Genomic DNA, 27,424 nt, shown 5'->3' with positions numbered 1-27,424 from the left:
CATGCTGTGCACCTCAGAAGCTGCCTGGTAGAACCGCGATGGCGGTTTTTCCGGATGCCTAGAAAACCCCACCGTGTTCTGCCCGTCTCTCCAGGCTCCATGGAGTCAAAAAAGAGTCCAACTTGCCGCTCGAGCAAGCGCCAAGGAGGCGGGCAAGAAATAGACTTGGACCGGGGTCGCCGGCTCGTTGAGGTTATCGTAAACTCGAGGTTCCCAGCAGCGTCTCGCACGCAATGGATTCGATGGCGGCCAGTAACCCTGAACAACCTGGAGTTAAACGGTCAGCGTTTGCTCTGTTGACTCTGGTGGCAGAAACAGGGGGCAAAGACGGGAGAGTTGATGTTGCACACCGTCGACAGCAGGTCTCGTGCGGGCGAGATTCACGGCCAAGGGCGCTGGCTCATTGGCCGTACGCTCTTATGGTTTCTGCATCTTATTTCTTCACGAATCTCTGGTATATAAAAAGAGAGAAGTATCGAAGCAATAGACAGAATAATACGTGATTGGATCTGGCGGCGAGATCAAGCACAGTATGCTCTGTACCCCGCCTAGATGCCATTTTAAGAGATTGCTCAGCCAAGTCTACTACTTAGCCACTCACTCTAGGTACCTAGAGTAGGGACGATACCGCGCCGATGACACCTTTCGCCATGAGACCCGGTCTGGACCCCTTGACAACAGTGACATTTTCACGACTAGTTATATGCTCTCAAATATCGCATAACTCCATTCCTAATAATACACATGCCGGCCAGGCTAAACTAACCCTCTCCATTGCCGCGGAAGCTTGCATTTTAGAGTACGAGGCTTCTCGATTCGAACCACGCACGCATGTTCTCCGCTGCCTTGTGAGGTATACTGTAAATTGGATGAAATGCTTGCAGCCTGTCACGCTCGTCAAAAACATTTACATCAGCTTCAACCTGAGAAGACGAGACGATAGGCGTATACTTCCAGGAGAAAGCGGAACTGAAAACACTACGGGATGCGGATGAGTCGTCCGTGTGGAAGTGATAATTCTGGAGACTGCTTAACCCTGTCAATGTGTAACAGGTATGATACGAATCAGGGTGCCTTCTTCTTGTCAACAGATCCATCGCCACATGAATACTAGGGGTGTTGTCGCAACGTACTTTCCAGGTTTATCACGGAGGCCGCCTCTCTTTGATTGGCAGCAGGCGAGTATGTATCTCGTCAACCCTTCACGGCTGTAGAGGCTGCCAACAGACGGTTGCACGGGCTGCGATAGGGACTGTGTGCCATTGAGGGCAGCCTGGAGCAGAGGCCAGCAACCTCCTACCCAATGACTGTAGCATCCATCGACTAATTTGTTGGTTCTTCCGGAGAAACCTCCCTCAGGTGCGTATTGTCGAGCAGAGAGCCAGGATAACAGGAGCGGGATATCCATGTACCTAGAAACCTTAGCAATGACAGTTGGCAAGTGGAGAGCATACAGGCGCATACCGGGCAATGGTCTCCTCTGGCTTCCCCAGGATACATAAACACGCCAGGACACAGAAAGCATATGCACCATGTGCTTCCGTTCCGGGGCTTCCAGAGATGCCACCCTCGAATGTTTGACCTAAACTCTGTCTGTCAATGCGTGATCAAGACCGGGGGTAAACTCTCAAACCATTACATCTTGCGAGATATTCTGGCAATCCACTCAAGAACGTATCTAAACCGGCTTGTCTGGCTGCAGCCTCAGGTGGCAATTCGAGCGGCAGATCCAGCAGAGAGATGACCACCATAGCACAGTACGCACCTCTGATATCGTTAATATCAGAAGCTATCACTAGTATGGTGGGGCAATTGGGACGGAGATTTACCGCACGTCTTCCTCGCCGCCGACAGACATTTGGAAGCCTCCATCGGGTTGCTTCACATCACCCAGCCATCTCCACCTGATATCCAGAATTAGAAGCTTGAAACAGTTGGTCCATGCAATATGGGCAATAAACACGTACATCGCTTCTCGATCGATGATACTGAAGGCATCTTCTCCCCCGACCATCGCCAAACAAAGAACTGCAGCATAAGTTGATGCGCAATGAGACAGCTGGCCATGACCCCCGCCAAACCCACCAGTGGCATTCTGCATAGGAGTAAATGTAGTGATCACTCTGTAGGGTTTCATCATTAGCAATTCTCAGACAAGAAGAATTATCTATCTTTTCCTTATGAAGAGTACAAAACACGGGGAAAACAAAGGTGGAATTCAATAATCAAACGTAGATTGGGAGAAGAAGATACTCTGGATGCCTCACCGTTCACGATACTTTGTAACATCTTCACCCAGAAGAGACAGACCAGCAAGGGCCCAATAGGCCATCCAAGGACGGCTGGAATCGATGCCCACGAAGTTACTCGGGTAGTCCTCTAAGGAATCATACAGGTATTCAATGTGATCATCCTTTTGGAGTGCCGGCACTCCGTGCTCGTTTAGAGAGCCTATCAGACTGCTTTCTGTCCCTTTCAGGAATGGAAGACATTTTTCTAGAGTCTCATATTGGAGTTCTGAGGTCTCTGTAGACAAGCTGTCCCGGATCGGAGGTGGTTCCTTGAACAGCCTGGGTATGCTAGGATGCTCTTCGCTCACAGCCATCTTGCTGCGCTGCTTTCGTGGTGCCTGATCTTTCGAGCCAGACACGCTAGATTGGTCACCGTCCCCGTGAGAGTCTTTGTCACCCGACTCACGCAGGATTTTCTTGTGGGACACTGGTGGAATGGGCCTGCTGCTTGACGGAAAACGAACTTTTCGACGGTATTTTCCTGACACTGAAACAGAAGGCATGGAAGCCGCTGTGGATGGTCTTCTTTTTATCACATAGAACAGAGAAAGTGAGCAGCCAACTATTGAATCCTATTGTCATCCCCTTATTTCAACTCAGATATCCTTCCAAAATTATATATGGTGCTTTGTGTAGGTATTGTTGTCGGGCCCAGCCAGGTGTTCCCCGCCGAGCCCCTCCATTTCCCACAAAGAACCCCAACTGGGCGAAGACACCAGTTGCGCAGGAATCCGTCAATAAACTCAGTGCGGCAGCAGCCTTGGTGGCTCAAGGCTGAATTTTCATATATATTACTGCCATTTCGCGCGGAAATGTTTATCTTCGAAATTACAGCCCTGGACTATTCGGATATCTTTTGGTGAGGGGGGTTTCTTGTGCGGGACCAAAGGGATAGCCACATAGCTACGAAAAAACCGTCGCCAAGAGCGCCCAGGAGATTTACTCTATCTACAATAATATAATGCCACAATCGCTCGATTCTGGTCATGTGGAAATCCTGCTGCGGCCTTTCACGAGGAACGGAGCTTGTTTTGCTATAAGTGAGCGATGATAACATCGACCGTGGGAAATGGTAGGATGAGAGCTTCCGCAAAGGAATGCGCAATGTGCGAACCTGCGCCTGCATGACTGTACTTGATGCATTAACCGATATATCAGAGCCAATAGCTCAGCAGCGCCCTTTAACGGGGGGTTGTTCCGGGATGCGACACGTTGTCAACGACGAGTCCCTGGCCAATGCAGAGTTATTTTGATCATGCCACAGCGGGCGCACGCAATATGAAGTAAATGTATAAGCATGGTTTATGATGACAGCTGCACGTAAGATGGGAATAATAAACTTCCCGAGATAAGAGTGCTTCTTTTGCGTGCGATAGCGCTCTCGTATCTTATCCGTAGCGAGGACAAAGAGCAAACCCATTCTCGTTCATTATTATTATCACAATGTGACCCCGTCAGAGAGTAGGTAGATACGGCCCTCGTAGTTATCCAGATCGGGTATTTTCTTTTTTGCCAACTCAGTCGTGGCAACTTGTTCTCGAACGGTAACTAAAACGCCGTGACCTTGGTGATCTATCTGACAACCGAGGAGCAGGAAAGAGATCTACTTCTTCTTGCTGCTATCACGAAATAATTCCCCACTAGATAGATCAATAGAACCCCGCTCAGACGCAACGGGGAACTTTATCCTGTGGCAGGGTTGTCTGGGCCGGACACTAAAGGATCCTCCGATCTGCTGAGAATCCAGTCGGCTCATCCTGATGGGTTTGCCAGCCCAAACAAGCAGCACGGGGGCTGCAGAGAGTGTGGTGTCTTTTTTTTTTTTTTCCTTCCTAGTTCTAGTAGTTCTAGTCTACACCCTACACAAAGTTGCTCCCAGATCCTTGCATCAGCCATCCACGACGCTGCGTGACGATGAATTCCATCAAGCAATCGAACCAAAAAGACCTGGACGGCGCACTCGCTGTGCTTCCATTCGCCCGCACGGACAATCCTGATGCATTTTCTCATGCATGCACAGAGCCAACAAGTTGAAGGTATGATCATGGGCGGATTGATTGGATAGCCGGGCACGGGACGGATGACTTGCCCACGGCGGGGGGTCTGGTCGGATCCCAATTGCCACAGCCCTCTTGGGGCGTATCAACACGGCCCGGCGTGTTTAACCCTATTCTGATTCGAGTAGGGCGAAAGGGCCAAGTACCCATTGATGTTCCTCCCGTTCCAACCCTGGTTGATGTTCCTTCCCGGGGTTCGGGCCGTGACCCGTGTCTCGCCTCACTACGGAGTATACCTACAATTACAAGTAGTAGTAAGTTGGTAGTAGTATAAGGTGGCCCCCAGCCCCCTCCGTGAAGGAGAACGTTGAGTCAGTTGCAATTTGTGAGTCAAGTCAATTGACTCTATAGCCTTATTCCAGAGTGTCCTGTACCTGTCGTTGAGACCACGTAATAAAATCATCTAGATACGTTGCCCTAGATACTAGACAGTAGTGTATACCATGTCTCGGTTCAACGGACTACATTTGTACACAATGCGGCAAAACTGCGATGTACTACCGTACAACAACAACTGCTAAAATAGTATTTAGTCGTGAATAGCTCCAAAAGGGCCAAAAAGAAAGAAAAAAAAGAATAATGGCTTCTATTTACAGTGTAGTGCCACTGCAGGACTGGGTAGATCCCAACCGAAGCTTCGACCAACACACGAATGCTGTCTCAAATATGGGCGCCGCGAGGTACTTCGCAGGTACAAACCGAGTTAGCCACGGGACGGCGTGGCATTTAGACTGGGGCCGCAACTGCCGCCGTCATCTGACGGGTCACCCCAGCCGCCAGTAACGCAAGCCCGCGATAGCGATAACTAACCTCCAAGAGTCTCTAGCGTATCTCAACCAGCGCATCCTCCTTCACCGCCGCTTTGCTCCCCCACCGCCCGGCTCTGGGCCGCCTAATCCCATGAACCTCTCGCTCTCTTTTCCTCTCGTGTCCCCCGGATTTTGGGCGTCTCGATCTGTGAAGCCCTTCTTTCCAGGCTTCACGGTCTCCTTCCTCCCTGGACAATCCTTTTTTTATACAGCAGCCGGTTGTTCGCTGTTGACGAACCTGCGGCATCCAGCATGTCCAATGTTGATATCACCAACGATGGCCTCGTCGGGCTCGATTACGACTCGAGAGGCTATCTTCAGCCCCAGAATTGGCCCGTGGCGGTGGACCAGAGTGGTCAGCGAGCGGATGGAAGGCGAGACATCTCACCTTTGCAAACCAGCGGTCACGCCTTCGAGCAGGCCGTCGCTCACGATTCTCACCTGATGGCGGATTGGCAATTTCAACAGCTGCATCCCCACCTGCAATATCCTCAGGATGAGCACTCATCGGCAGCTCACCACTTCACGTCGACTTATGGCATGCCTCTGCAAGCATCGCCCGTAGAGCTCATGCCTGCGACTCAAGGACATCTGGAAACGAGCCTCTTGGACGGATCCTATCTGCCTATGTCTGCGCCGGTCGAGATGCCTTATTCCTATCAAAACTTCCATTCTGACCTGATGGCTTTTCCCGATGGACTGCCGGATATGCCTCTGTACCAGCCTCAGCCGAATCTGCCGGACAGCAGTTCGCCTACGGATACGTACCTGGAAGTCCGCTCTCTGACGAGTTCGAGCAGCGATAATGGCTGGACTACTATCGAGAATCGTCGTTCCATTGACTTCTTCCCGGAGCAAGGCATTTTCATCAACCCGACGCACACTCTGCACGACCGAACTCTGTCGGAGTCTTCTTATTCCGATCTGGACCAGCACCCGCGCACCTCGTTTGATGGCTACGTCAATGTGAACCCGGTGAATTCGCCCTGCTCGGACTCGTTTGAGTCGATGTACACCTCCTCTGTGGGTCGACGTGTCTCGTATGATCACACCTCCCATGGCTCCCAATCTCCTACTGCCGTCAGCCCGGTCACTGCTAGCCCAGTTGCTATTGTGCGACCAATGCCGGTTCCTGTCAACAAGTCATCTTCTCCGACTCGTTCGTCCGGCTCATCTTCGTCGGCTTCTCCTCCCAGCAGGAAACCGTCTCGCAAGAGCCCGATCGCTGCGAAGACGGCGGAGACCAAGGTCCGCAAGCAGTCGCAAAGTGGAAAGCCGGAAACTGAGAAGCGTGTTGGAAAGAGGAAGGGTCCCCTGAAGCCAGACCAGCGCAAACAGGCTAGCGAGATCAGGAAGTTGAGAGCCTGTCTGCGGTGCAAGTTCTTGAAGAAGACTGTAAGATTGGGACCCCGATTAGTTTCCCGTTTGAATTTTAAGCTAATCCCCAAAACAGTGCGACAAGGGAGAACCGTGCGCTGGTTGCCAGCCATCCCATGCTAGGTTGTGGCAGGTTCCCTGCACCAGGATTGACATCAAGGAGATCGGGTACTTCATGAAGGACTGGAAGGCGGACTATGAGCGACACATGACCCTCGGATTCTCCGTCGGCAATATCAAGGGCTTTTCTGAGCATGAGAGGACTCTTTTCGTGACCCACGGCTATGGCCAGATCCTCCCAATTAATGCTCGCGAAGTTTATGTGCGAGATGACGAGTGCTTCAACATGGACTGGGTAGAAAGCATGCACCGTGAACCTACTCAGTATGAGGTTGCCACCGCTAAGCTATCGGCTGGGATGGAAGGCATCTCACATGCCATGTTGTCGGATTATCTCGACCGCCACATCGACGGTAACGGCAGCTTCGAGAAGTTCGTTGATGACTACTTCGAGGGGACGCCATTCTTGACGCAGATGCTGAAGACCGCCTTCCGCTTCTATTTCCGAACGAAGCTCCCCGTGATCCGCAAGGCTCTCAAGCTCATTCTGGCGTACAACCTGACGCTTCACGTGACCATGGTCGAAGGTATCGGCGAGGAGGAGGGATTTGTTGGAAAGATCAAGGACGAGACCTCCAAGTTCAAGGGCAAGACGATGGCTCCGGTCATGATCAACTTCCAAGTCAAGTGCGCCATGGCGAACATGTGGCGTGAGCTCCAGAAGGACGTCTTGGAAGAGTTGTCGGCTCTCTACTCCAGCGTTTACAGCGGTGACAAGCTGAAGAACTGGCCAACCATTTTCATTCTGGCATCCATTCTGCTCGCAGTATGGGAGGAGATGCAGTTTGACTGCCATTACCGTGTTCCCGTAAGTTTCGTAGTTCTGCCGTTATTTTCGAGAAATGCCCTGCTAACGCCATTGTTAGGATGCGGCTGCCGTGGAGAAGTTCTGCAATGACATGGAGACCACGCCCGTCGGGGTTATCGTGGGTCTTTTCCAAGCCATCTCCCAGAAGCTGCCAGCCTTTACGGATTGGGAGACTCACAAGCATCACCACCTGCTCAACTCGAATCCCGATGTCTGCAACACCATGACCGAAGTCCGACGACATGTCACTGAATATGGTATGACTATGCAGCCAGTCAAGATTCAATTGACTACACATCGCTGACCGTTCTCACAGAGGCCTATCTTCGCACGCGTCCCAGCTCGACCTTCAGCCGCGATAACTTTGATTGCTTGTCGAACAAATTCGTGTCCAAACTTGTTATCCGCGCTAATTAAAAAAAACATGCCCCGATACGAAGCATTATGGAGAGACGACTGATGTAGTTTTTGTTATGGCCTCCGCATATTATGGCACGATATGATCCGTATGAGATTTGATCGTCTTTCGATTATTTTTGCGGCGCCTACCGGAGTCCTGCCGTCGTTCAAGCGCTCTTTCCTTCTCCTTTTCCCGTTTTCTTTGCTCTCCGTGACCTTCCGATTCTACTTCTGCTTCGCAGTGACATATATTTCTCGCAAGATGTTTTCCGAACAGCAGCGACGAGGATCACGAACGTTATGACTTTGTACGGTCAGAGGTCACGAACCAGTTCATCTACGGCGTATAGTTGATGCGATGTGTTATTGATTTGTTCTGCTTATTCATTTCTTTTCAGCTGCTGTGTTTTTTTTTTTCTCTCTTGATTTAATGTGCATTGAGCGTTGACTTTCACCTGCTTTGTTTTCCTTTTTTTTTCTTCCTTTTTTTTTGTTGTTTTGGAAAAGGCGATCTCCAGGGCTCGGGGTCGTTGGTTGCTGTGGCCCGAGAGGCCGTCCGGCAGGCAAAAAAAGAGAAAAAAGTACAATGAGACAGCCCTGGCGGCGGACGTGCTGGGCATGGCCACAATCTGGATCTTGGACAGATCGTGACGAGCCTGGATGGCTCGACAGTTACATATGACGAAGACATCAATATCGATTCTATTCCTAGCGTGTTGAACCTGTGTCCCAGGCGTTATTCAGTAGTAACAGACTCCATCCCTGCTACGATCACCCTGGCGAAGTACCAGGAGCTCCCGCATTGCAAAGATGTGGTCACATCCTACAAGTGCATCTATTTGGAGAGCTAGTCTCGTAGATCTAGTGTCGTAAGGTCGTGGCAGCGGTGAGGACTGGGGGCAGAGAACGGAGAAGCGCTAGTGATCAACTAAGGCAGTAGTAGATAGTCGGAGGTTTCCGTAATCGTCGAGCATAACGGATCCGTAATCTGCGCCAATGCCCGTTCCCGTGTCCACTAAGCCCACCGGCGTCTGCTGGCGATAAGGCGTCACCACGTCATTGTCACGATAGCAGACATCCGTTGATCAGAGATGAATGCATGCATCTGCTGACAGGCGATGTTGGCATCGTTCGACTGTAAAATAGGACATCAATAGGACATCAAGACTAGTTAATCAGACACTCTGTCCAGTGTCGATCTTGGCCTCGGGATCCTGCCTGTGGCTGTCTGTGGCTAGGGGAAACCTTGAGGGGGTCGGTACCTGATGGGGGTGTCGCAATCCAGCCGGGAGACGTCGTAGTTGACTTGGACCAGTTTCATAGTCAGCATTGAGACAATGATAACTAATAACCATAATCTCGAATGCTGCGAGATAGAGTACAGTCGACGACAGAAGCACGGCGAGAGCGCAGTGAATGGCGTCAGCGGCGCCATGGCCATCGAAGTGTTCCCCCCCAAGGTCCTGCTTCTAATAGTCCCTAGTAGTGACGGCCTTAGGCTCTGGGATGCCTCTGGTTACTGCCTGGGTCAGCAAGCTTCTAGCAGCTTCCCCAGCCACGCACTCGCCGCGCGCCTATCAGAGACCAGCTGTCGGCCGGAAACTGCTGGCAGCTGCGAGGTTCACTTGCCGTGAGCGGTGGCCACTCGCCGTATCAGCCTGTCTCCTCATCCTAGGCAGCTCTGACTAACCCGCCCGGCTTCGCCTCCACCTCCTCCTCCTACTTAAACCTCCCCTCCATCGATCCGACATCACCCTTCTTCTTTGCTTCTTCCTCTTCTTCCATCTTTCATCTTTCATCCACTCCAACTCTCACTCTTCCATCTCTCCACACTCCTCAGTCGCTCAAGAGAGCCCCTACCTTCTACAGAGACTCCGTTATCGTCGATAGTCATCATGCAGATCTTCGTCAAGACTCGTGAGTAAACCCCTCGTCTCTCATCTCTTCTGTCGTTCTGTCGTTCTCCCAGAGACCGGACTGTTCAGACTTTTTGACGTATCGCCACCTGGACATTTACTGACATTTCCTCGTCACAGTCACTGGAAAGACCATCACCCTCGAGGTCGAGTCCTCGGACACCATCGACAACGTCAAGAGCAAGATCCAGGACAAGGAGGGTATCCCTCCTGACCAGCAGCGTCTCATCTTCGCTGGAAAGCAGCTTGAGGACGGTCGCACGCTCTCTGACTACAACATCCAGAAGGAGTCCACCCTGCACCTGGTGCTCCGTCTTCGTGGAGGTATGCAGATCTTCGTGAAGACCCTTACTGGAAAGACTATCACCCTCGAGGTTGAGTCTTCCGACACCATCGACAACGTCAAGAGCAAGATCCAGGATAAGGAGGGTATCCCTCCCGACCAGCAACGTCTGATCTTCGCTGGAAAGCAGCTTGAGGATGGCCGCACACTCTCCGACTACAACATCCAGAAGGAGTCGACCCTTCACCTCGTCCTGCGCCTCCGTGGAGGTATGCAGATTTTCGTCAAGACTCTGACCGGCAAGACTATTACTCTGGAAGTCGAATCGTCAGATACCATCGATAACGTCAAGAGCAAGATCCAAGATAAAGAAGGCATCCCTCCCGACCAGCAGCGTCTTATCTTTGCTGGTAAGCAGTTGGAAGATGGCCGCACCTTGTCCGATTACAACATTCAGAAGGAGTCTACTCTCCACCTTGTCCTCCGCCTGCGTGGTGGTATGCAGATTTTTGTTAAGACTTTGACTGGCAAGACTATCACATTGGAGGTTGAATCCAGCGACACAATTGACAACGTGAAGAGCAAGATTCAAGACAAGGAAGGTATCCCTCCTGACCAGCAGCGCCTGATCTTTGCTGGTAAGCAGCTGGAGGACGGTCGTACCTTGTCCGACTACAACATCCAGAAGGAATCTACCCTGCACCTGGTTCTGCGACTCCGTGGTGGAAACTAGGCGGTTGATGATACTGTTTGCTTGTCTTCGGTTATGATTCGGCTATGGATTTGCATGGCCTGCATGGCGTTTGGATGGTCTGGACGGCTTTTATGACTCGGGAGACCTTCGCGTCCCACTTTCTCTAACATATACATGGACTTTTAAACTATTGAGACCCCGAATGAATAGACTTCATTCTGCATAACCCCTGAAGATCTTTGTTTCTGTAGCGATTTGCCATTTGCCGCTCGTAGTCTAAGCTCGTAGTTGCTTCATTATTTCGCCACCGTGGCGGTCCGATAGCTTATCGTAATCGCAGGCTTGGCATCCTGCATACTGTCACGTGCCAACCGTTTCCTCTACCCCAGAAATGAGCTATCCCACCAACTAGTAATGCCTAGCTACTTTGTGACGCGGACAGCAATATGAACTGGCGCCGGGATGCCCTCATATTTTTATCATATATCGCTTGAGCTACTTCCTTGCGAGCGATCCCGTTCCGCTGACGCTGATCAGAGCGAGACGACTTCCCCGCAGATATCCTTATCGTTTGAATCTGCATGTGAAGCTCTGCTTCCGTTCCAGAAGCGACGGCATCACAAATCCTCAGGACGCGGCCTGCGCGCATCCGGCCGCAGAGATCAATGTCTGACGCCACAGGTGGTGAATGCTTCACAGTATCAATCCGGCAGTGATTTCACGGAGACCGTTACGGACATACCCCCGCATCCTCCTCCCTCAGTTACTCAGTCCCCGAACACTCTCACCGCAATCAACAACGACTTGAGATTGGACAGGTTGTATATTGAGAGCATCGATATGGTACCACCAGAACAGAATACAGCACAGTCGAAACGGGGCGATAGAGGTCTAGCTGGGAGCAATCCGGTGACCACGGGCATTGGAACGGATATCTTAGGTGGTCTGCATACAAAGGGCCGATACGTTCCTCTAGACCAGAAAGTATCGGACAGCGTCTGGGGTATCGTGCACCTGTACCGAGATGCTAAGGAGACACCCTCTCTCGGTGTAGATGACTACCCGGCAGAGCTGAAGGGATCGTCTGCCGCGCGACAGCCCCGCGATCGACTGGGTGGGAGCAGCAACTATCAAGTAGACGGCGGGGCGGGACGAAGCTCGTCGACGACGCCACCAGATGAAGACTGCACGACCCTCTGTATCTTGGCAGTACCGTCGTATATGTCACCGTCTGATTTCTTTGGCTTTGTCGGTGAGCGGACCAGGGACGATGTCAGTCACTTCCGCATGATCCGGACGGCTAGGGCCAATCGCTACATGGTTTTGATGAAGTTCCGCAATGGGAGGAGGGCGAGAGAATGGCAGAGGGAGTGGAATGGGAAGGTGTTTAACAGTATGGAGGTGAGTCTACAAGAGCATATGTGCGCTTGTTGATAGCTTGAGATGCTGATAAGTGGATATTTCTCAGCCCGAGACCTGCCATGTCGTTTTCGTGAAGACGGTCGAAATACAGGCAGTGACTGCAGATGCTACTGACTCCGGCGATCGGAGTCTTACACAGTCAACAACGGCAAACCTAACAGGCCAAACTAGTTCTCTGTCCACCGCTTCTCTCTCCAGCAAACCTCTCGCTCCGCCAACCCCCTCGCTGATAGAGCTCCCAACCTGTCCTGTCTGTCTGGAACGGATGGACGAGACGACAGGGTTATTAACCATCATATGCCAACATGTCTTCCACTGTACCTGCCTACAAAAATGGAAAGGGAGCGGATGTCCAGTGTGTCGATATACGCAGGATGGTTTAGCAAGACGCCAGAGCTTGGATTTGGGCGAGGGGCCCTGCGAATGCAGTGTCTGTCATTCAGAACTAAATCTTTGGCTGTGCCTGATATGCGGAAATATTGGCTGCGGCCGTTACGATGGTGCTCACGCATTTGCTCACTTCAAGCAGACGTCTCACGCCTTCGCCATGGACCTTGCCACACAACGGGTTTGGGATTACGTGGGCGATGGTTACGTGCATCGCATCATTCAAAGCAAGACTGACGGCAAGCTTGTCGAATTGCCTGCCGCTGATGACAGTGCGCTCGATCCGCCAGACTGGGAAGACGCCGTGCCGCGCGAAAAGCTGGAGAACATGAGTGTCGAGTACACGCACCTTCTTACCAGTCAACTTGAGAGTCAACGTGCGTACTTTGAAGAAATTCTCGAACGTGCAGCCGATAAAGCGTCGCAAGCGAGCAATGCTGCATCAGCGGCGCAGGAGGCTGCTGAAAAAGCCACTGCAAGTCTGACGAGCCTACAACAACAGTACGATACTTTGACCCACGAGACTATTCCCGGCCTCGAGCGCGATAAGACCCGGGCGGAGAAGCGAGCAGAGAAATTCGAGGGCATGGCGCGCAAAATGGAAAAGGAGTGGCGTGAAGAGAAGACTATGAACGAGAGTCTGATGCAGCGCGTCGAATTCCTGACTGCAGAGGTAGAAAAGCTCAAGGCTGAGAATGCGGACTTGAGCGAACAGAACCGCGACCTCACCTTCTTTATCAGCGGATCGGAAAGGCTGAAAAACCAAAGTGAAGACGTGGTTGAGGGAACAATAAGTATCCCAGAGGCAGAAAGTTCCAAGAAGAAGAAGAACAGAGGGAAAGGCAAGAGATAGGAGATTTAAAGGGAACGAGCCTGCATTCTTGAGAAACGATCGACGTGACGTCGGGTCCTTCCTTAGACCTATCTCCAGTCGAATCCAGATTTTAGCATATTCATCTGCGATGGAATGTACTCCAGATGGCCGTACTAGACCTTGGTCAGGCGTGTCATTTGATAGAGATGCATGCTAGACTTCGAGCCGACCAGAGAAGTGCAGACACTACTGGGGGCACTATTGTGACACTGGTGGTCTCCGAAGATATCCATGACATACAGTGCAGACACCACAATTCATTTCCCTGTTCAGTCTCCCATTCGTGGTGATCAACACTATCCGTTGTCTGTGGCAGCCTTAGCGACAGTTTCTAACTGATCCATTGTGCTGAGAGACACGTATGTACATACTTCTCAAAAAGCGATGAGCATAGCATCAAAACAGTCTTCTCCATGCGGCTGGCATTATCGCTCAAGCGAATTATTCAGCCGATCTGAGCTGTGCCCTCATCCTGTATTGTTAATATAAGCAGACAGTACAATATACCAACAATCCATCTCTTCTCTGAATAAGCTATTCTGCAATATCCTCCATTTAGTCGTGGGTAAGACCCGCTGTGGTAGTAACACGAAGGAATTATTCACAGTCAACATTGCTCCTTTATCTACACAACAGGCTTTCCAGACAAAAAGATACACATGCATATCCTCTTCACCATATTGTATGCGAGATGCCGCGTACAAACTGCCTAACAAGGACTATCTCGCCTCCTGCCCACCGCACATTGGTGGGAAGGAAGACCAAAAGCGCCCGCTCCTCTCCGGACTTCTCGGCGTGGCGAGCGGCGGGCTTGGCATGGCCTTGGCGCCGTCGTGGAAAATGGGAACCTCCGACGTCCGACCGGTTGCGACATGGTATTTCTGGTTGGAGAGCCAGCTCCGACCAACTAGTTAGGAGTTTGTCGACTGACAAATACCATCATCTCCATGACGCTTCCCCGCGTGGGTGTATCATTGGTAACGCGGGGCTTGGGGATGTTGGCACTATGCTGATAGTTATCGTTGTTCCATGGAACTACTTCTTGGAACTCTTCTGGGGCACTGTGCCTTAAGCCGTTGATGCAATTATGCAATTATGCAATTCAATGTCGGCATATTCAGGTCTCTTATCAATATTCTTTTTCTTATATAGTGTTATGCCTATAGTAACTATAGTATTTCTGGGGATAAGCACATGCTGTTCCGTTGCTTGATTCGGCGGCTTATCATCTTGTTTATTTGAGATAGATAGATCTATATATCAGTGATAGAGAATATCTCTGAGATGGAATCAATGAATTATCCATATCTCTGGAATGATTTCCATTTCTTCTGACTCTTCTTCTTCACAGGGGCGAAAATGCAAGAGTCATGATTGTTTAGAGTTCGACAGACCCGGAGTTACTTCTCCGCGGCACCCATAACCACCACAGGAGAACCGTAGTTCAACGCACTAGAAACCGGCATTATGTTAGCGGACAAGTTTCCGAAGGCCCCCCTCATCTAGGCAAGTCCGCCGTCTTTCCGCCGCCTGCGCCAAGAGCCAAGAGCCAAGATAAGATAATCCATACTCTCCGCCTGTTGGTCTATTGGCCAGTAAGATCGAAGAGCGTCTGTGCGAACGGTCGGATGATATACGAGCTTTTCTTGGCTGTTGATAATGGTTCATATTGGCACGCTTGCGGATATACGTACCCAGAATCACGGAACGTTATTCCTTGGATAATGGAGCCTTGGTTCGGAACAGAGTTCTAGGCATCTCAGTGCGTCAGGCCATTGAGGATTGAAGATAAGGAGAAAAGGTAGGTCTATATAAGAGGCGGTTGGTACCCCGCTTCTTTCTTGTTTTTGGGGGGTTGTAATTTCTTTCTCCTGAATAAATAACGGCCGAGATTGAATTATTCGTTCGTTTTCTGATATTATACGAATATATCACCGAGATTAACTATCTTCTATCCGATCCAAGGACGTACCCTCTTTTATGAGTACCAGCATCATCGACTCCGGTCCCCCAAGGCTATACGCAAACAGGCCAAGGAGAAACGGCACCATCATCAAGTGAACAAGTCTAAATCACGATTTATCATGAGTGGTTCAAAGAAAGATGCCTCCCGTAAGCAGGGCTTCGAGAGACATCCCTTCTTGATGTCCGTCGAGGAGACGACGAGCTTTCTCCGAACGGATATGGAGAATGGTCTCTCGGACACTCAGGTGCAGGAACTCCAGCAGCGTTATGGACCTAATAGGCTGGAAGGCGAAGGCGCTGTTAAGTGGTATTCGATTCTGGGAAAGCAGATTTCTAATGCGATGATTATGGTGAGTTGCTAGTTCTTCTCTGTTTTTTTTTATGGGTGGTTTGTGGTCATGTTATGCTCTCTCAGAGGCGTATAGTGTGGGAGTAGTTAGATGGTCGATACTATTTCAGTTTCTCTTGTTCTTCCTTTATTGTTGGGCTCCCCAGAGGGAATTGTCTGGTGTTTCCATATAGATTGCCATAGCAATTCGACAGGAGAAGAAAATCAATCTTATGGTACATTGGAATGGTCCGATTACGATCAAAAGCACTGTGCTCCATTTCTTTCATTCTGCTCACTTTCCATCTGTCGGAAGTATATTTACTGTGCCGCTCATGGAGAGTTGAACACATCTCAACTCTGGGCTCTTCCTCCTGAAACTACGGATACCATACTTGAACTCTTGCTAACGAACTCCCGATGATGAACAGGTTCTTATTCTCGCCATGGCCCTCGCATACGGTGTCTCGGACTACATCGAAGGCGGAGTCATCACCGCCGTCATCGTGGCTAACGTCCTTATTGGATTCTTCCAAGAATTCCAAGCTGAAAAGAAAATGGACTCCCTGCGATCCCTTTCCTCTCCCTCTGCAACAGTCATTCGCAATGGACAGACGACCACTATCCCATCAGGCGAAGTCGTCCCTGGAGACATTGTCCTGATCAAGACAGGCGACACCGTCCCCGCTGACCTCCGTATTTTCGAATGCATGAACCTCGAGTGCGACGAGAAAATCCTTACTGGTGAAGCTATCCCCGTTGCCAAAGAGGCAGACTTTGACACCACGGACAAGGATGAGCTTTCCACAGGTGTAGGTGACCGCCTCAACATGGCCTATTCTTCTTCGACCGTGACGAAAGGCCGTGGTCGCGGCATTGTTGTCTTCACGGGCATGTTCACGGAAATTGGCAAGATCGCACAGTCCATGCAGGGAAAGAAGAGGAAGCCAAACCGCTCTTTGTCCCGGAAGAAGGGTGGCCATTTCCAGCCTGTCAAGGGTCTGTCTCTTCGGATCTGGGATGGTGTTGGTAAATTCTTAGGTCTGACTGAGGGTACGCCGTTGCAGATCAAGTTGAGCAAGTTGGCGTACACTCTTTTTGGGTGTGCTATCATCCTAGCTATCATTGTCTTTGGAGTGAACAAGTTCAATGTGACAAATGAGGTTGCAATCTATGCTATCTCTACCGGTATGTTTTCGTCTCTTGCTTCAAGAACCATCCTCGTCCTGAGCTAACGAATGTAGGAATTGCTATCATCCCCGAGTCCCTGATTGCCGTTTTGACCATCACTATGGTTGTTGGAATGACGGAGATGCGCAAGAAGCGAGTGGTCGTGAGACAGCTGTCGGCTCTTGAAGCACTTGGTGGCATTACGAACATCTGCTCTGACAAGACAGGAACGCTCACTCAAGGCCAGATGATCACGCGCAAGGCCTGGATCCCCGGTGTTGGGATTTACAGTCTCAGCAACGCAGATGATGCCAATGATCCGACTCGCGGTACTGTCTCTCTGGGACAGGCCCCGGCTTCGAAGAAAGAAGCTGAAGAGGAACAAGAGCGTCAGCGTTCAGAGCGAGATCAGTCGCGAAGTGCTGCTGCTTTGAAGTTCGAACTTCCGCCTGAAAAGCGGGAGAAGGACCAGCTCCATGCAGATGAAAAGGTTAACGAGAAAGAATATTCTAATGGTGATAATCCTCCTCTTCCGGAAATCGTTCCCGAACTGGAGTCTTTCCTCCACGCTGCCGCTCTTTGTAACCTTGCCACTGTTCGTCATGATGCCGATTCAAACAAGTGGAAGACAATGGGCGATCCCACAGAGATCGCATTGCAAGTCTTTGCTCATCGGTTCAGCTTTGGAAAGAAAGTGCTCGAGAGCGAAAGGGGCTGGAAACAGCTTGCTGAATACCCGTTCGATAGTACTGTGAAGCGCATGTCTGTCATCTACCAAAGAAACGGCGATAATGGTGCCATGGTCTTCACCAAAGGAGCCGTAGAACGTATATTGGATTTATGTACGACCGTCGGCGCTGGTGCGCACCGGCAGCAGATGACTTCTGAGATGAAGGAACTGGTCCTGGAGCAAATGAGCTTCTTGGCTGATCAAGGTCTCCGTGTCCTTGCTGTTGCTCAGAAGCAGGCACCTGGAGACGCAAAAGGAGAAGATATCTCAAGAGAGGATATTGAGTCGGACTTGACGCTGCTGGGTTTGGCTGGTCTGTATGATCCACCACGACTGGAGACTAAGGGCGCTGTAAAAGGTGAGTTACTAACAGAGCTGGATTCCTTTATGTGATATTTGACTTTACTGACGGATCTAGAATGTACGACTGCTGGTATTCGAGTTCATATGCTCACCGGTGACCACCCTTCCACTGCGAGTGCTATTGCGAAAGAGGTCGGTATTATCCCGAAGAATGCCGGGACCATGTCCGCTGAGGAGGCAGCTTCGCTCGTCAAAACGGCAGCTGAATTTGACGGTATGACTGAGGAACAAATTGACGCCCTGCCCACACTGCCCCTCGTCATCGCACGTTGCGCTCCTGATACGAAGACCCGCATGATCGCTGCTCTCCATCGCCGCAAGCGCTACTGCGCCATGACCGGTGATGGTGTCAATGATGCTCCTTCTCTCCAGGCTTCCGACGTTGGTATTGCCATGGGCATGGGAGGATCTGATGTTGCAAAATCCGCTTCCGATATTGTACTCACAGACGATAACTTTGCCAGCATTGTCAACGCTATTGAAGAAGGCAGACGCATGTTCGATAACATCCAGAAGTTCATACTCCATCTCCTTACCTCGAATGTGGGCGAAGTTGTTCTTCTGGTCGTCGGTCTTGCTTTCCAGGATCGACAGGGAGTTTCCGTCTTCCCTCTCTCGCCTCTGCAGATTCTCTGGATCAATATGTTGACATCCTCATTCCCTGCCTTTGGGCTTGGGCGCGAGAAAGCTTCAGCATCTATAATGCATCGTCCACCACATGATACCAAGAAGGGTGTTTTCACATGGCAGATCATCACAGACATGTTGGTGTATGGCCTTATTATGGGTACCACCACATTACTTACCTTCGTCATCATAGTATACGGTGTTGGCAACGGGCAAGATGCTCTAGGAGTCGACTGCAACGGCAACGAATCCGCTTCATGCAAGATCGTCTTCCGTGCTCGTGCCGCAGTCTTTGCCGAACTCACCTGGCAGATCCTCATCTCCGCATGGGAATTCAAACATCTCCGAAATAGCATTTTCAATCTGGATCCCGTGCGTGACCGTAGCGAAGACCGTGGCCTCAAGGCCTTCCCTTTCTTCCACGACGTTTGGGAGAACCAGTTCCTCTTCTGGGCCGTCGTCATTGGCGCAATCTCTGTTTTCCCTGCCATATATATCCCCGGTTTGAATACTCGTGTCTTCAAGCATCAAGGAATTAGCTGGGAATGGGGCCTTTCATTCGGCGGACTCATTATCTTCTTCCTTGGTATCGAGGCCTGGAAGTCCGTCAAGCGGTACACTGGCTGGTTTGCCGAAGGCGAAGACTACGGCCATGGATCTGAAGGTCACAGGAAGATTGGGCATGAACTCGGTTTAAGACAGGGCTTCTTCACCATTGCGAGAACGTTCACCGGGACGAGTGGCAAGAGTCTTGGCTTGGATAGCATGAAGAGCCCCAGCACGAGGAAGAATACTGGAAATGCTCAATTCGTGGAGCGCGTTTAAACGACGATTTATTTGGTTTTCAATGACCGAGGACTTATGACAGGATGATTACATTTGACCTTGGGACATGAACGCTTGGACTGCTGACTTGTGTGTAAAGCTGTTTTGTTTGTTTGTGTCTTGCTTGACAGTGGTTCTCGATCATGATGATACCTGATGATTTGGACATATCCACCTACTCCTCTGTTATCTGTTGGATCATGGTTTATTCTGATAGATAGTGACTCCTTTTCGGATGTCGATCACAGGATTGTGATTGTTAGTCCACTATATCTCTGATCGAATAGGTCTATATATTATTATTTAGATAGAAAAAGTAGCAATCCACTTAGGAGATTTATTGATCTGCTCAACTATACTTTATATACGTGTCAGTCAAAACAACATGCAACATGATGTATCAACCTGTCGAGGTCTTTTAATCTCTGTCGGGAAGTGCGAAACCTTCAGATGTATTAACCAGCAGCCGCTACGCAATATCATAACGATGATGATGATTGTATGTAACAAGAGTAAACAAGCAAAGACGATATCGAGTATAGCAACAACATCAACCTCTCACGCAAGAGGCTCGAAATACTTCAAGAATTCCTCATCTTTCCTTAACAACTCGTCCTCTTCAACCGTCACATTTACAAGAACCTCAAAGACCTTCGTCTCTCCTCGTGAAAAATTCGGCAAAATCACAACGCAAGATCCCGGCATACCATCAGCCGGCCGACAGGCAACAGGGACCGAACCAGCCCCAATATCGTACTTTTCCGCGCTTCCTGAGTACCAGGAATTCATGAATATGTCCATATCATCAAAATCTGAAGTTAAACCGAGTATCTCCCAATGAGCGAGGGACGCATTGAGGGCGGTCATATGGCTAATTGTGGACAAATTGACGGAGTTGACGGATTTACGAATCTCAGTAGCAGCAGCTGTAAGACTGCGGTCTCCGTGCGATGCTAAGCCTTCGGCAGTAAGAGGACCAGCTTGAGTTCCAATAACGGCGTTGCCAAAGTATTGTTTGGATGTTTTGTTCTCTGGGTCTCGCGAACGGACATCGATGGGGTGGACGAAATGGGATGGAGAGGTCGATTTCTCCGTGTGAATTTGGAGGCGGATACGCGTGAGCGATTTCCACACGAGGGCCGAGATGCAGTCATATGAGCTGATGTAGTCGACCTCGCTCAGATGCGGGGTGCATTGCTCTTTGAGCTGTTGGATAGTCGGTTCGGATATAGTGTAGATGCTATATCGACATATTGGCAGCTGCTTTGGTTTGATTTGACTCTTGTTCATAACATGAAAGATGCGGAGGCGTTCCAGATGGTCTTGCCTCGAAATGGCCGGATCAGCTGCTGGGGCATTGAATGGAGTTCTATTGAGATTCGGTGTGTAGGTGGGCATCTTCAGGCCTTCCTGGTATGCCTTACTGCTTTGACAGACAAGAGACAGGAATGTATCGATAGACGCCCAATCCCCAGCCGCATGGTTCATTCGGAATCCCAGAACCAACCCACCCTCGATGAGGTTTACTTGGAGGGCGCAGACCGGTTCCTTAGGCGCTGGCTCGTCAGATAGAAGGACCGGTTTCTTAGCCGGTGGCTCGTCAGGTAGAAACTGGACAAAAGGCACATCGTTGGGAGAGTATGAACGGTTTGCCAAAGCAGATAAAGACCGGTGCTCCGTGGAATCGAACCGACGGATGGAAACTTCCACCTCACTTCCTGGAAGTGTTTCGATATAGGGTCTGCCGGTATTATCGAACTTGAAATTCCCGGCCATGAATGGTAATCGGCGTGTTGCGTTATTCACCCCTTCCCTCACGGAGGATATCAATTTGTCGAGATCCACGGTGGGCTGGAGCTCATAGAATATGACGAGTTGCACCCTCTTCTTGATGCCCGTTTTGTCCAAATCAGACAACTCGTATTTCCTGATCTCGTCCATGATTCCACTTGTCGCCGCTCGATGTGAGATGCGTACGGATCAAAATGGGATCTGGTTGATGAAATCGGTAGAAGTGGGCTCTTCACAGTAGGTCGGAAAACAGGCAGTCTAGGTAGATAGTCTTGAGAAGAGCTGATGATACTGCCAGTCGATCTATGTCTAGTTGAGTCCGTACTTTCAAGTGCTTATGTTTGGGCGGTCCTACGCGGACTTTTATAATCACAGTATCCCGTCGTCGTCGGGGACCTGTTGAGGTTTAGTTTAGGCCCTGCAGGGCGCCTAAGAATGACTGTCCGCCAAGGTCTTATATCTTGCTATCCAGACCTATCGAACCGCTTAAAATAATTAACTTGGCATGAACCAGGACGCTGTTGTTGCCAATCAGATGCGATTTATTATTATTCAAATCAAATCAACATTGTATATCCAGAAAAGTAGTACATAATCCACACGAAGATTTGATCTACTTAAGGATAGAACACGTTAACCAAGCACCCTACATAGTTCCTCAACCAAGCATCTTGAAAACTCCGCGAACTATTCAGATCTAGGCTGCACTTCTAATGTATTCCCTTCAAGAGAAAATGGTGAATGCCAGATATGCGGCAGCCTTGGAAGCCCGTTGTCAACAATGTCCCAGTCTGGTATAGTACCGAAGGCTTAGTTGCCTGCTTTATTATTTCTGTCGGATATTGACTGGCACGGAAGCAAAGCCTGACCTGGATACCTTGAATTTCTTGCTTGCTTCTAGTTCTTGGGGGGATTTGAACCCGTATTTTATCTCTCTATAAGTATACAAAGGATCTAGCAATCAAATAATCCAGTAGGTTCTATCCTATGATCAGGATTCAAAGAACCTGCCGCAAATTGACAGATCACCTGGCGTTCGCTTTGTACGCCGACATAGTTGCCTGCTTTATTATTTGTACCAGCTCATTTCTTCCTTGTCATCTTTCCCAACCCTCTATCAATCAATCGTGACAGAGCAACTTTGAAATCATCACATCGTCGTATCTCTTCTGTTTTCATCTCGTCCATCATTCTCAGCCATCCTGCCCCCTTCTCCCATCCTCTTCAAACTTCCTGGTATATCGAGGATAGTGTTGTCCTTGTCCCTCACAAGGCACTGAAAGCCATCTGCCTCTGTGATCATCTCTTTCTTCCTGCCTTTCCTACTGTGATCTCCGGTCCTTTGCAGGCGACTATTGAGCATCTCTTGATCGTTTCCACCTCATCCTCACTCGCGTACGGATTTGACATTCACTCATATTCTTGTCTCTCCCATTCTATCATTACCTCGAGCTTGGTAAAAGGTGCCAGAAACAACCCCGTGGTCAAACACCTTCTTATCGTCTACGCGCTCTATCTCTGCAGAAGATAACTCCTCTTTGACTACAGAAAGAGACGTCGAATCTATCACTTTCAGCTGACTTCTATCTTCTAATTATCTATCCACTATGTCACGGAGACCCTCGATTCCAGAGAGATACTCCTCTCTGATGTCAGAGGACCGCCAAAAGACGCTTCGAAGCAAGCAGCGAGATTTCAATTTCAGTCAGACCCCTGCCTTCTCTCGCCTATCCGCGGCGTCCTCGACAGTGTCTGAATTCCTGGAGGATAAGACAGAGTCTTACCAGCTAGAAATAGACTACTTGCGGGCCTATAAAGACGGTCTGCATGAGGTAAGAGCTGCTCACACGATCGACGACGCTGATTATAAAACTGAGCTACATTCGGTCCTGGACGATATGAAGCTAGCCTATGGGGACCTTCAGTTAATAAAGCGCCAGAGGAACATCCTGCAGGACGATCTCGAGGATAAGCTCCGGGGGAAACGTCGAAAAGATGATGTTGGACCTGACCAGGACTTTCTCGAGAGAGCGTATGCCAACGCTATTGTTCCTCGCGTGATGAGAGCCTTATCAAAGCAGAAGAAGGCCAAGTTTAATCGGAGCGATTTCAGACGGGACGTTCTCGAATTTTACTCAGCCGTTCAAGTCCAAGACCATAACGGTAAAAGGGAAGAATTTGCGGCATACTGCCATCTCACCGGCTGGGAAGATTCAGGATGCGTAAAGGCTGCATATCTTGTACCCAAGTCTTTGGCTGGGGAAGAGATCGGATATCTCTTTGGAACAAAAGAACTGGTCCGATTTGACCCGCGCAGCGGTACGCTCTTGCTTACTCTCTCAATACTTGTGTTATATTCCAAGATACTAAATGGTTCCAGGTATATCCCTACATGGCAGGATCGAGGCTGGTCTGGATGATGGAAGTATCGCGATAGTACCTGTGCCAGAAGACAACTCCGGGGAAGGTACGAGATGGAAGTGTATTCTGGTGGATAACTCTCGTAAGAAGCTTGTCTGCCTTGTGAAAGGTGATACTCTCATAAGATGGGAGGTAAGCTCATTACATTGACATTTTACTATTTTTTTTATGGCAACATTGCTGATACCGGCTACAGGATCTTGATGGGAAGGAGCTTACATTCCTTACCTCGAACCGCCCATCAAGGCGCTTCTTGTGCTTCAGATTCATCGTTACATACCTGCATGCAAAGAACTCAGGCAACACATCATTCATAGAAAAGGTCGAGGATAGAGCTCGCTTTTGGGCAAGCCCTGGGCCGTACCTGCGATATTCTACTCTCATCTCTCTCGCCAGGAACATCTGTGGTTGTTGTGAACTGCCGCCATCCCTCCTTGAGGACACGACATTCAAGAGTGCTGACATGGAAGACGACCACGACGATGATATCAATATCATGCTCTCAGTACAACTGAGAGAGGCTATAATGAAGAGCACATCGTAAAGGGAGGACGAGGATGTGGAGCTTATGAGGAAAGCGATGGAAGCGGTTTCTAGATCGAGACTCGTACATGCGCCTACCATTCAGCCAGGGGTACCATTGTGGATTTCGATGATGCTATCTATCCTTGACAGCAGCACACGCACACGACTTTGCGCATGTGTTCTCGGGTTGTACTTGCACATCGTCCTTGGAGTCTGTTAGAGACCCAGGCAGACCAACAAGGAGTTCTCCTTTTTGGTCGACTGGCAGAAAGCCATCAGAGTCTTACTACGCCTACCAAATTACTCCTTGGTCGATAGGATACTTAGGATAGGATATGCGGGGGTTCCTCGATTGACTGCTGTACTTAACAGTATAGATACCACCAATATTCACCAGCAGCTGTAGCTGATAGATAATCAGATGCGCAGAGATTGGGACTCTTCGCATTATAGTGTTAGTTCTTTCTTGAAAATCGTTGATCTGGTTCGTATGTACTGTACAGGTATGTAGTCGACTTCTTGGCGTGTTTGTTCTCGACATCCCGAAAGCTCCCCAACTTTTGGCCGCCGCCGGAGCTTCGACGAGCTTGATTTCATCATTCACCAGCCTAAACTTTGCCTAACTAATTGGTTATTGCGCCAATGGCCAAGTAGTGCTTTTGCTTTATACTAATCATCATGATAATCGCAACAAGGGGTTTTATTTTGCTGTAGGTATGTAGGTGCATAGCTGATGATGGTGTCGATCCCGGGACCAGAAAGCATACTGATCGATGATGGATGATGAGCAGATTCTTGATTGCGAAATAAAAGATCCTTGAGAGAGGCATACTCGTCAATCTCATTGAATCGACCTTTCGCGATACGGTCCCAGTCGCAGCCTTCCTTTGAGGATATCACGGCGCTCCCATGGCGTCCACTTCATGCCTACGGCCCATGGCGGCTACAAGACAGCTCTCCTCCCTCCTCCGCAACACCTATAACCCTTCCAAGACCGCTCGATCCTTCATCCGAAACCACTCCTCCTCATCTGTCTCGGCAGATGAACTCTCACACTTCTCCGCCCTCGCCAGCAGCTGGTGGGATCCCGTAGGCCCATCTCGGCCTCTCCACCTGATGAACCCGCTACGACATGACTTTATCGCATCCTGCTTAGCTGATGCTCCTCCTCGCCATTTACAGAACAACACAGCTTTAGATGATGGAGCAAGTAGCTCTACTACAGCACCTGGCTTGCAATACCTCGACATCGGTTGCGGCGGGGGCATCTTCGCCGAATCTCTAGCACGAACAATCCCTCTTCCCGAACGAGCACAACCACTATCTCCAATCACACACGCGACCTCCCTCCTTGCCATTGACCCCTCCACGACCCTGATCCGGATCGCGCGCGATCACGCTCGCATCGACCCAGCTCTCCACGCCCACCTACAAAGCGGCCGCTTCCGATACGAGAACACGACCGTCGAGGCTCTCTCCGAGACACCCGATGCCCGCGAGGGCTTCGACATGGTCACGCTCTTCGAAGTGCTCGAGCACGTCGACAACCCACTAGCCTTCCTGACGAGCTGTCTCCGTCTCGTCCGTCCCGGCGGATGGCTGGTCGGATCAACCATCGCGCGCACCTGCACCTCGTTCCTCGTCAGCAAAGCCATCGCAGAAGCGCCATGGCCCATTGGAGTCGTACCCCCCGGCACGCATGAATGGAACAAGTTCGTCAACGTGGACGAAGCCAAGAGCTGGGCTCAGGAGGCGCTGATGAGATCGAAGGACGGCGCCGCACAGAGAGCAGGCAGCGAGGCTCTAGAGGATATGCGCTGGAAGGCTGCTGGTGTGATATATATTCCTGGAATTGGGTGGAAGTTTGTCCCTGGATCGGAATACTGGGGTAATTATTTCTGGGCTGTGAGGAAGGGTGTATGATGTGATATCAATATACCACCAATTCTGTATGTGTATGTGTATGTGTATTCTTTTTTTCCTAGAAGAGATGGGACCTGAAGCCAATAGAAAGAAACAAAAGTGACACGGAGAAAATAATCTGGAAAAATATATATATATAAATCAATAGAAAACGATGACAGAAAGGAAGGTATGATCTTTGTAGTAAGCAGCGGTAAATACTTCTTCCCGAACCAAATATATAGATTCCAATTCTTGAATAACCAGAAACAATAATAAAACAACTCTATCCAGTTTAAGTTTCAAGTTACAATGCTTGCCACTCCCTCTTCTCAACCAGCCAGCGAAACAATGAATATACCACACCACTACTGGACAAACCAACAACCCTTAGAACAGAAACCCACCACTACTCCTTCCTCCTGGACCGAACCGCAGAAAAAGCTTATAAGAAACGCCCCGTTCAAAAAAACTACTATAACTAAAGCACAACTTTCCAGAAATAGCTACTACATTAATTAGTAAGAAAGAAAGAAAGAAAGAAAGTTTTCCGGACCCGAGGAAACAACAATGAAAAGAGAAAAACCCCGGTCTTTACTATATTTATACATAGGTTTATCCTCCACGAATACGGGGTATACTTTCTAGTCTATTATAAGAAGGGGTATTAGAGATGAAGTATAAATAAATAAATGTAAAGAGAAGAAGTTAGCGCGATGGCGATCCCTTACGGACAAAGAAGGGCTGAATTTTTAGATGAGAGATGGGAAATATTATTAGCTCAGTTGATGTCTAGATGTTAAGCTGAAGATCAACCTAGCATAGTTAGAGAAACGAAAAATAACAATGCAAACGAATGTTCGACTCCTGCATGGTAAAGATCCCAAGTATGGGAAAATGTTGAATGAACAAAACAAAAAGCAAATCATAACAGGTTGAAACAAGATCGCTGTCTATATTAGGATTCTATGCGAGTACTCTGCATGATCGATGATGCGGCTAAGGGGACAAAAGAACTAGTTAACACATGGTCATTATGCAGAGTCGGGGTTTAGCATTATGCAGCTCCCTTCTTCTCTTTTTTTCTTCCCCCTACATGCGCCGCGTGGCATTCTTAGATGCGTGGCGCACGTGGTGGCTGGCCTCGGGCGTTTCTTCTCAGTTTTCTTTGTTCTGCAATGAGCTTGGGAAAAATTGAGGTAAATAATGATACTTGATCATCGGAGAAAAAAAGTATTAGGGCTCGATGATCGGGTGGCAGGGGCATAGGCGCTATGATACTTGGCAATATGGAAGGGGTCTGGAAGATATCGGTGCTCGCGAGCAGATGGGGGAAAAAG

The 27,424-nt window shown here is 49.6% G+C and overlaps 8 protein-coding genes across 8 annotated transcripts; 6 read left to right on the top strand and 2 right to left on the bottom strand.

Annotated features, from left to right (window-relative positions):
• Positions 1–794: 794 nt before the first annotated feature.
• Positions 795–2,794, bottom strand: C8Q69DRAFT_446803 (beta subunit of farnesyltransferase; the record flags this gene model as incomplete). The annotated part of the gene is made up of 7 exons (XM_028629161.1): positions 795–1,074; positions 1,134–1,412; positions 1,465–1,582; positions 1,634–1,767; positions 1,830–1,904; positions 1,968–2,123; positions 2,268–2,794. 7 exons carry the CDS (start codon positions 2,792–2,794, stop codon positions 795–797), a joined length of 1,569 nt encoding a protein of 522 aa, XP_028482954.1.
• A 2,615-nt stretch (positions 2,795–5,409) lies between these two features.
• Positions 5,410–7,879, top strand: C8Q69DRAFT_406133 (C6 finger domain protein; the record flags this gene model as incomplete). The annotated part of the gene is made up of 4 exons (XM_028628109.1): positions 5,410–6,552; positions 6,611–7,462; positions 7,521–7,719; positions 7,779–7,879. The coding sequence occupies 4 exons, from the start codon at positions 5,410–5,412 to the stop codon at positions 7,877–7,879; spliced, it is 2,295 nt and encodes a 764-aa protein (XP_028482953.1).
• A 1,765-nt stretch (positions 7,880–9,644) lies between these two features.
• On the top strand, positions 9,645–10,988 carry C8Q69DRAFT_475838 (ubiquitin and ubiquitin-like protein). Its single transcript, XM_028631222.1, has 2 exons — positions 9,645–9,778; positions 9,898–10,988. Exons 1-2 carry the CDS (start codon positions 9,757–9,759, stop codon positions 10,791–10,793), a joined length of 918 nt encoding a protein of 305 aa, XP_028482952.1. The 5' UTR covers positions 9,645–9,756; the 3' UTR covers positions 10,794–10,988.
• A 167-nt stretch (positions 10,989–11,155) lies between these two features.
• C8Q69DRAFT_66449 (putative RING and UBP finger domain protein) lies at positions 11,156–13,772 on the top strand. The gene is made up of 2 exons (XM_028633898.1): positions 11,156–12,155; positions 12,223–13,772. Exons 1-2 carry the CDS (start codon positions 11,217–11,219, stop codon positions 13,414–13,416), a joined length of 2,133 nt encoding a protein of 710 aa, XP_028482951.1. The 5' UTR covers positions 11,156–11,216; the 3' UTR covers positions 13,417–13,772.
• Positions 13,773–15,292: 1,520 nt separating this feature from the next.
• On the top strand, positions 15,293–19,787 carry C8Q69DRAFT_475833 (potassium/sodium efflux P-type ATPase). The gene is made up of 4 exons (XM_028631221.1): positions 15,293–15,752; positions 16,162–16,918; positions 16,975–17,988; positions 18,049–19,787. The coding sequence occupies exons 1-4, from the start codon at positions 15,522–15,524 to the stop codon at positions 19,443–19,445; spliced, it is 3,399 nt and encodes a 1,132-aa protein (XP_028482950.1). The 5' UTR covers positions 15,293–15,521; the 3' UTR covers positions 19,446–19,787.
• On the bottom strand, positions 19,788–21,627 carry C8Q69DRAFT_475831 (transferase family protein). Its single transcript, XM_028631220.1, has one exon. It carries the CDS (start codon positions 21,384–21,386, stop codon positions 20,004–20,006), a length of 1,383 nt encoding a protein of 460 aa, XP_028482949.1. The 5' UTR covers positions 21,387–21,627; the 3' UTR covers positions 19,788–20,003.
• Positions 21,628–22,600: 973 nt separating this feature from the next.
• Positions 22,601–24,591, top strand: C8Q69DRAFT_500534 (hypothetical protein). The gene is made up of 3 exons (XM_028632346.1): positions 22,601–23,555; positions 23,617–23,789; positions 23,854–24,591. Exons 1-3 carry the CDS (start codon positions 22,844–22,846, stop codon positions 24,199–24,201), a joined length of 1,233 nt encoding a protein of 410 aa, XP_028482948.1. The 5' UTR covers positions 22,601–22,843; the 3' UTR covers positions 24,202–24,591.
• Positions 24,592–24,761: 170 nt separating this feature from the next.
• Positions 24,762–26,271, top strand: C8Q69DRAFT_421386 (2-polyprenyl-3-methyl-5-hydroxy-6-metoxy-1, 4-benzoquinol methylase). The gene is made up of 2 exons (XM_028628394.1): positions 24,762–24,896; positions 24,974–26,271. The coding sequence occupies exon 2, from the start codon at positions 25,092–25,094 to the stop codon at positions 26,103–26,105; it is 1,014 nt and encodes a 337-aa protein (XP_028482947.1). The 5' UTR covers positions 24,762–24,896; positions 24,974–25,091; the 3' UTR covers positions 26,106–26,271.
• Positions 26,272–27,424: the final 1,153 nt, after the last annotated feature.

This window comes from Paecilomyces variotii (assembly GCF_004022145.1).
Source record: "Paecilomyces variotii strain CBS 101075 chromosome Unknown C8Q69scaffold_10, whole genome shotgun sequence".
Taxonomy (NCBI): Eukaryota; Fungi; Ascomycota; class Eurotiomycetes; order Eurotiales; family Thermoascaceae; genus Paecilomyces; species Paecilomyces variotii.
The sequence above is the reverse complement of the archived record's forward strand: the minus strand, read 5'-3'. Positions and strand labels throughout refer to the sequence as shown.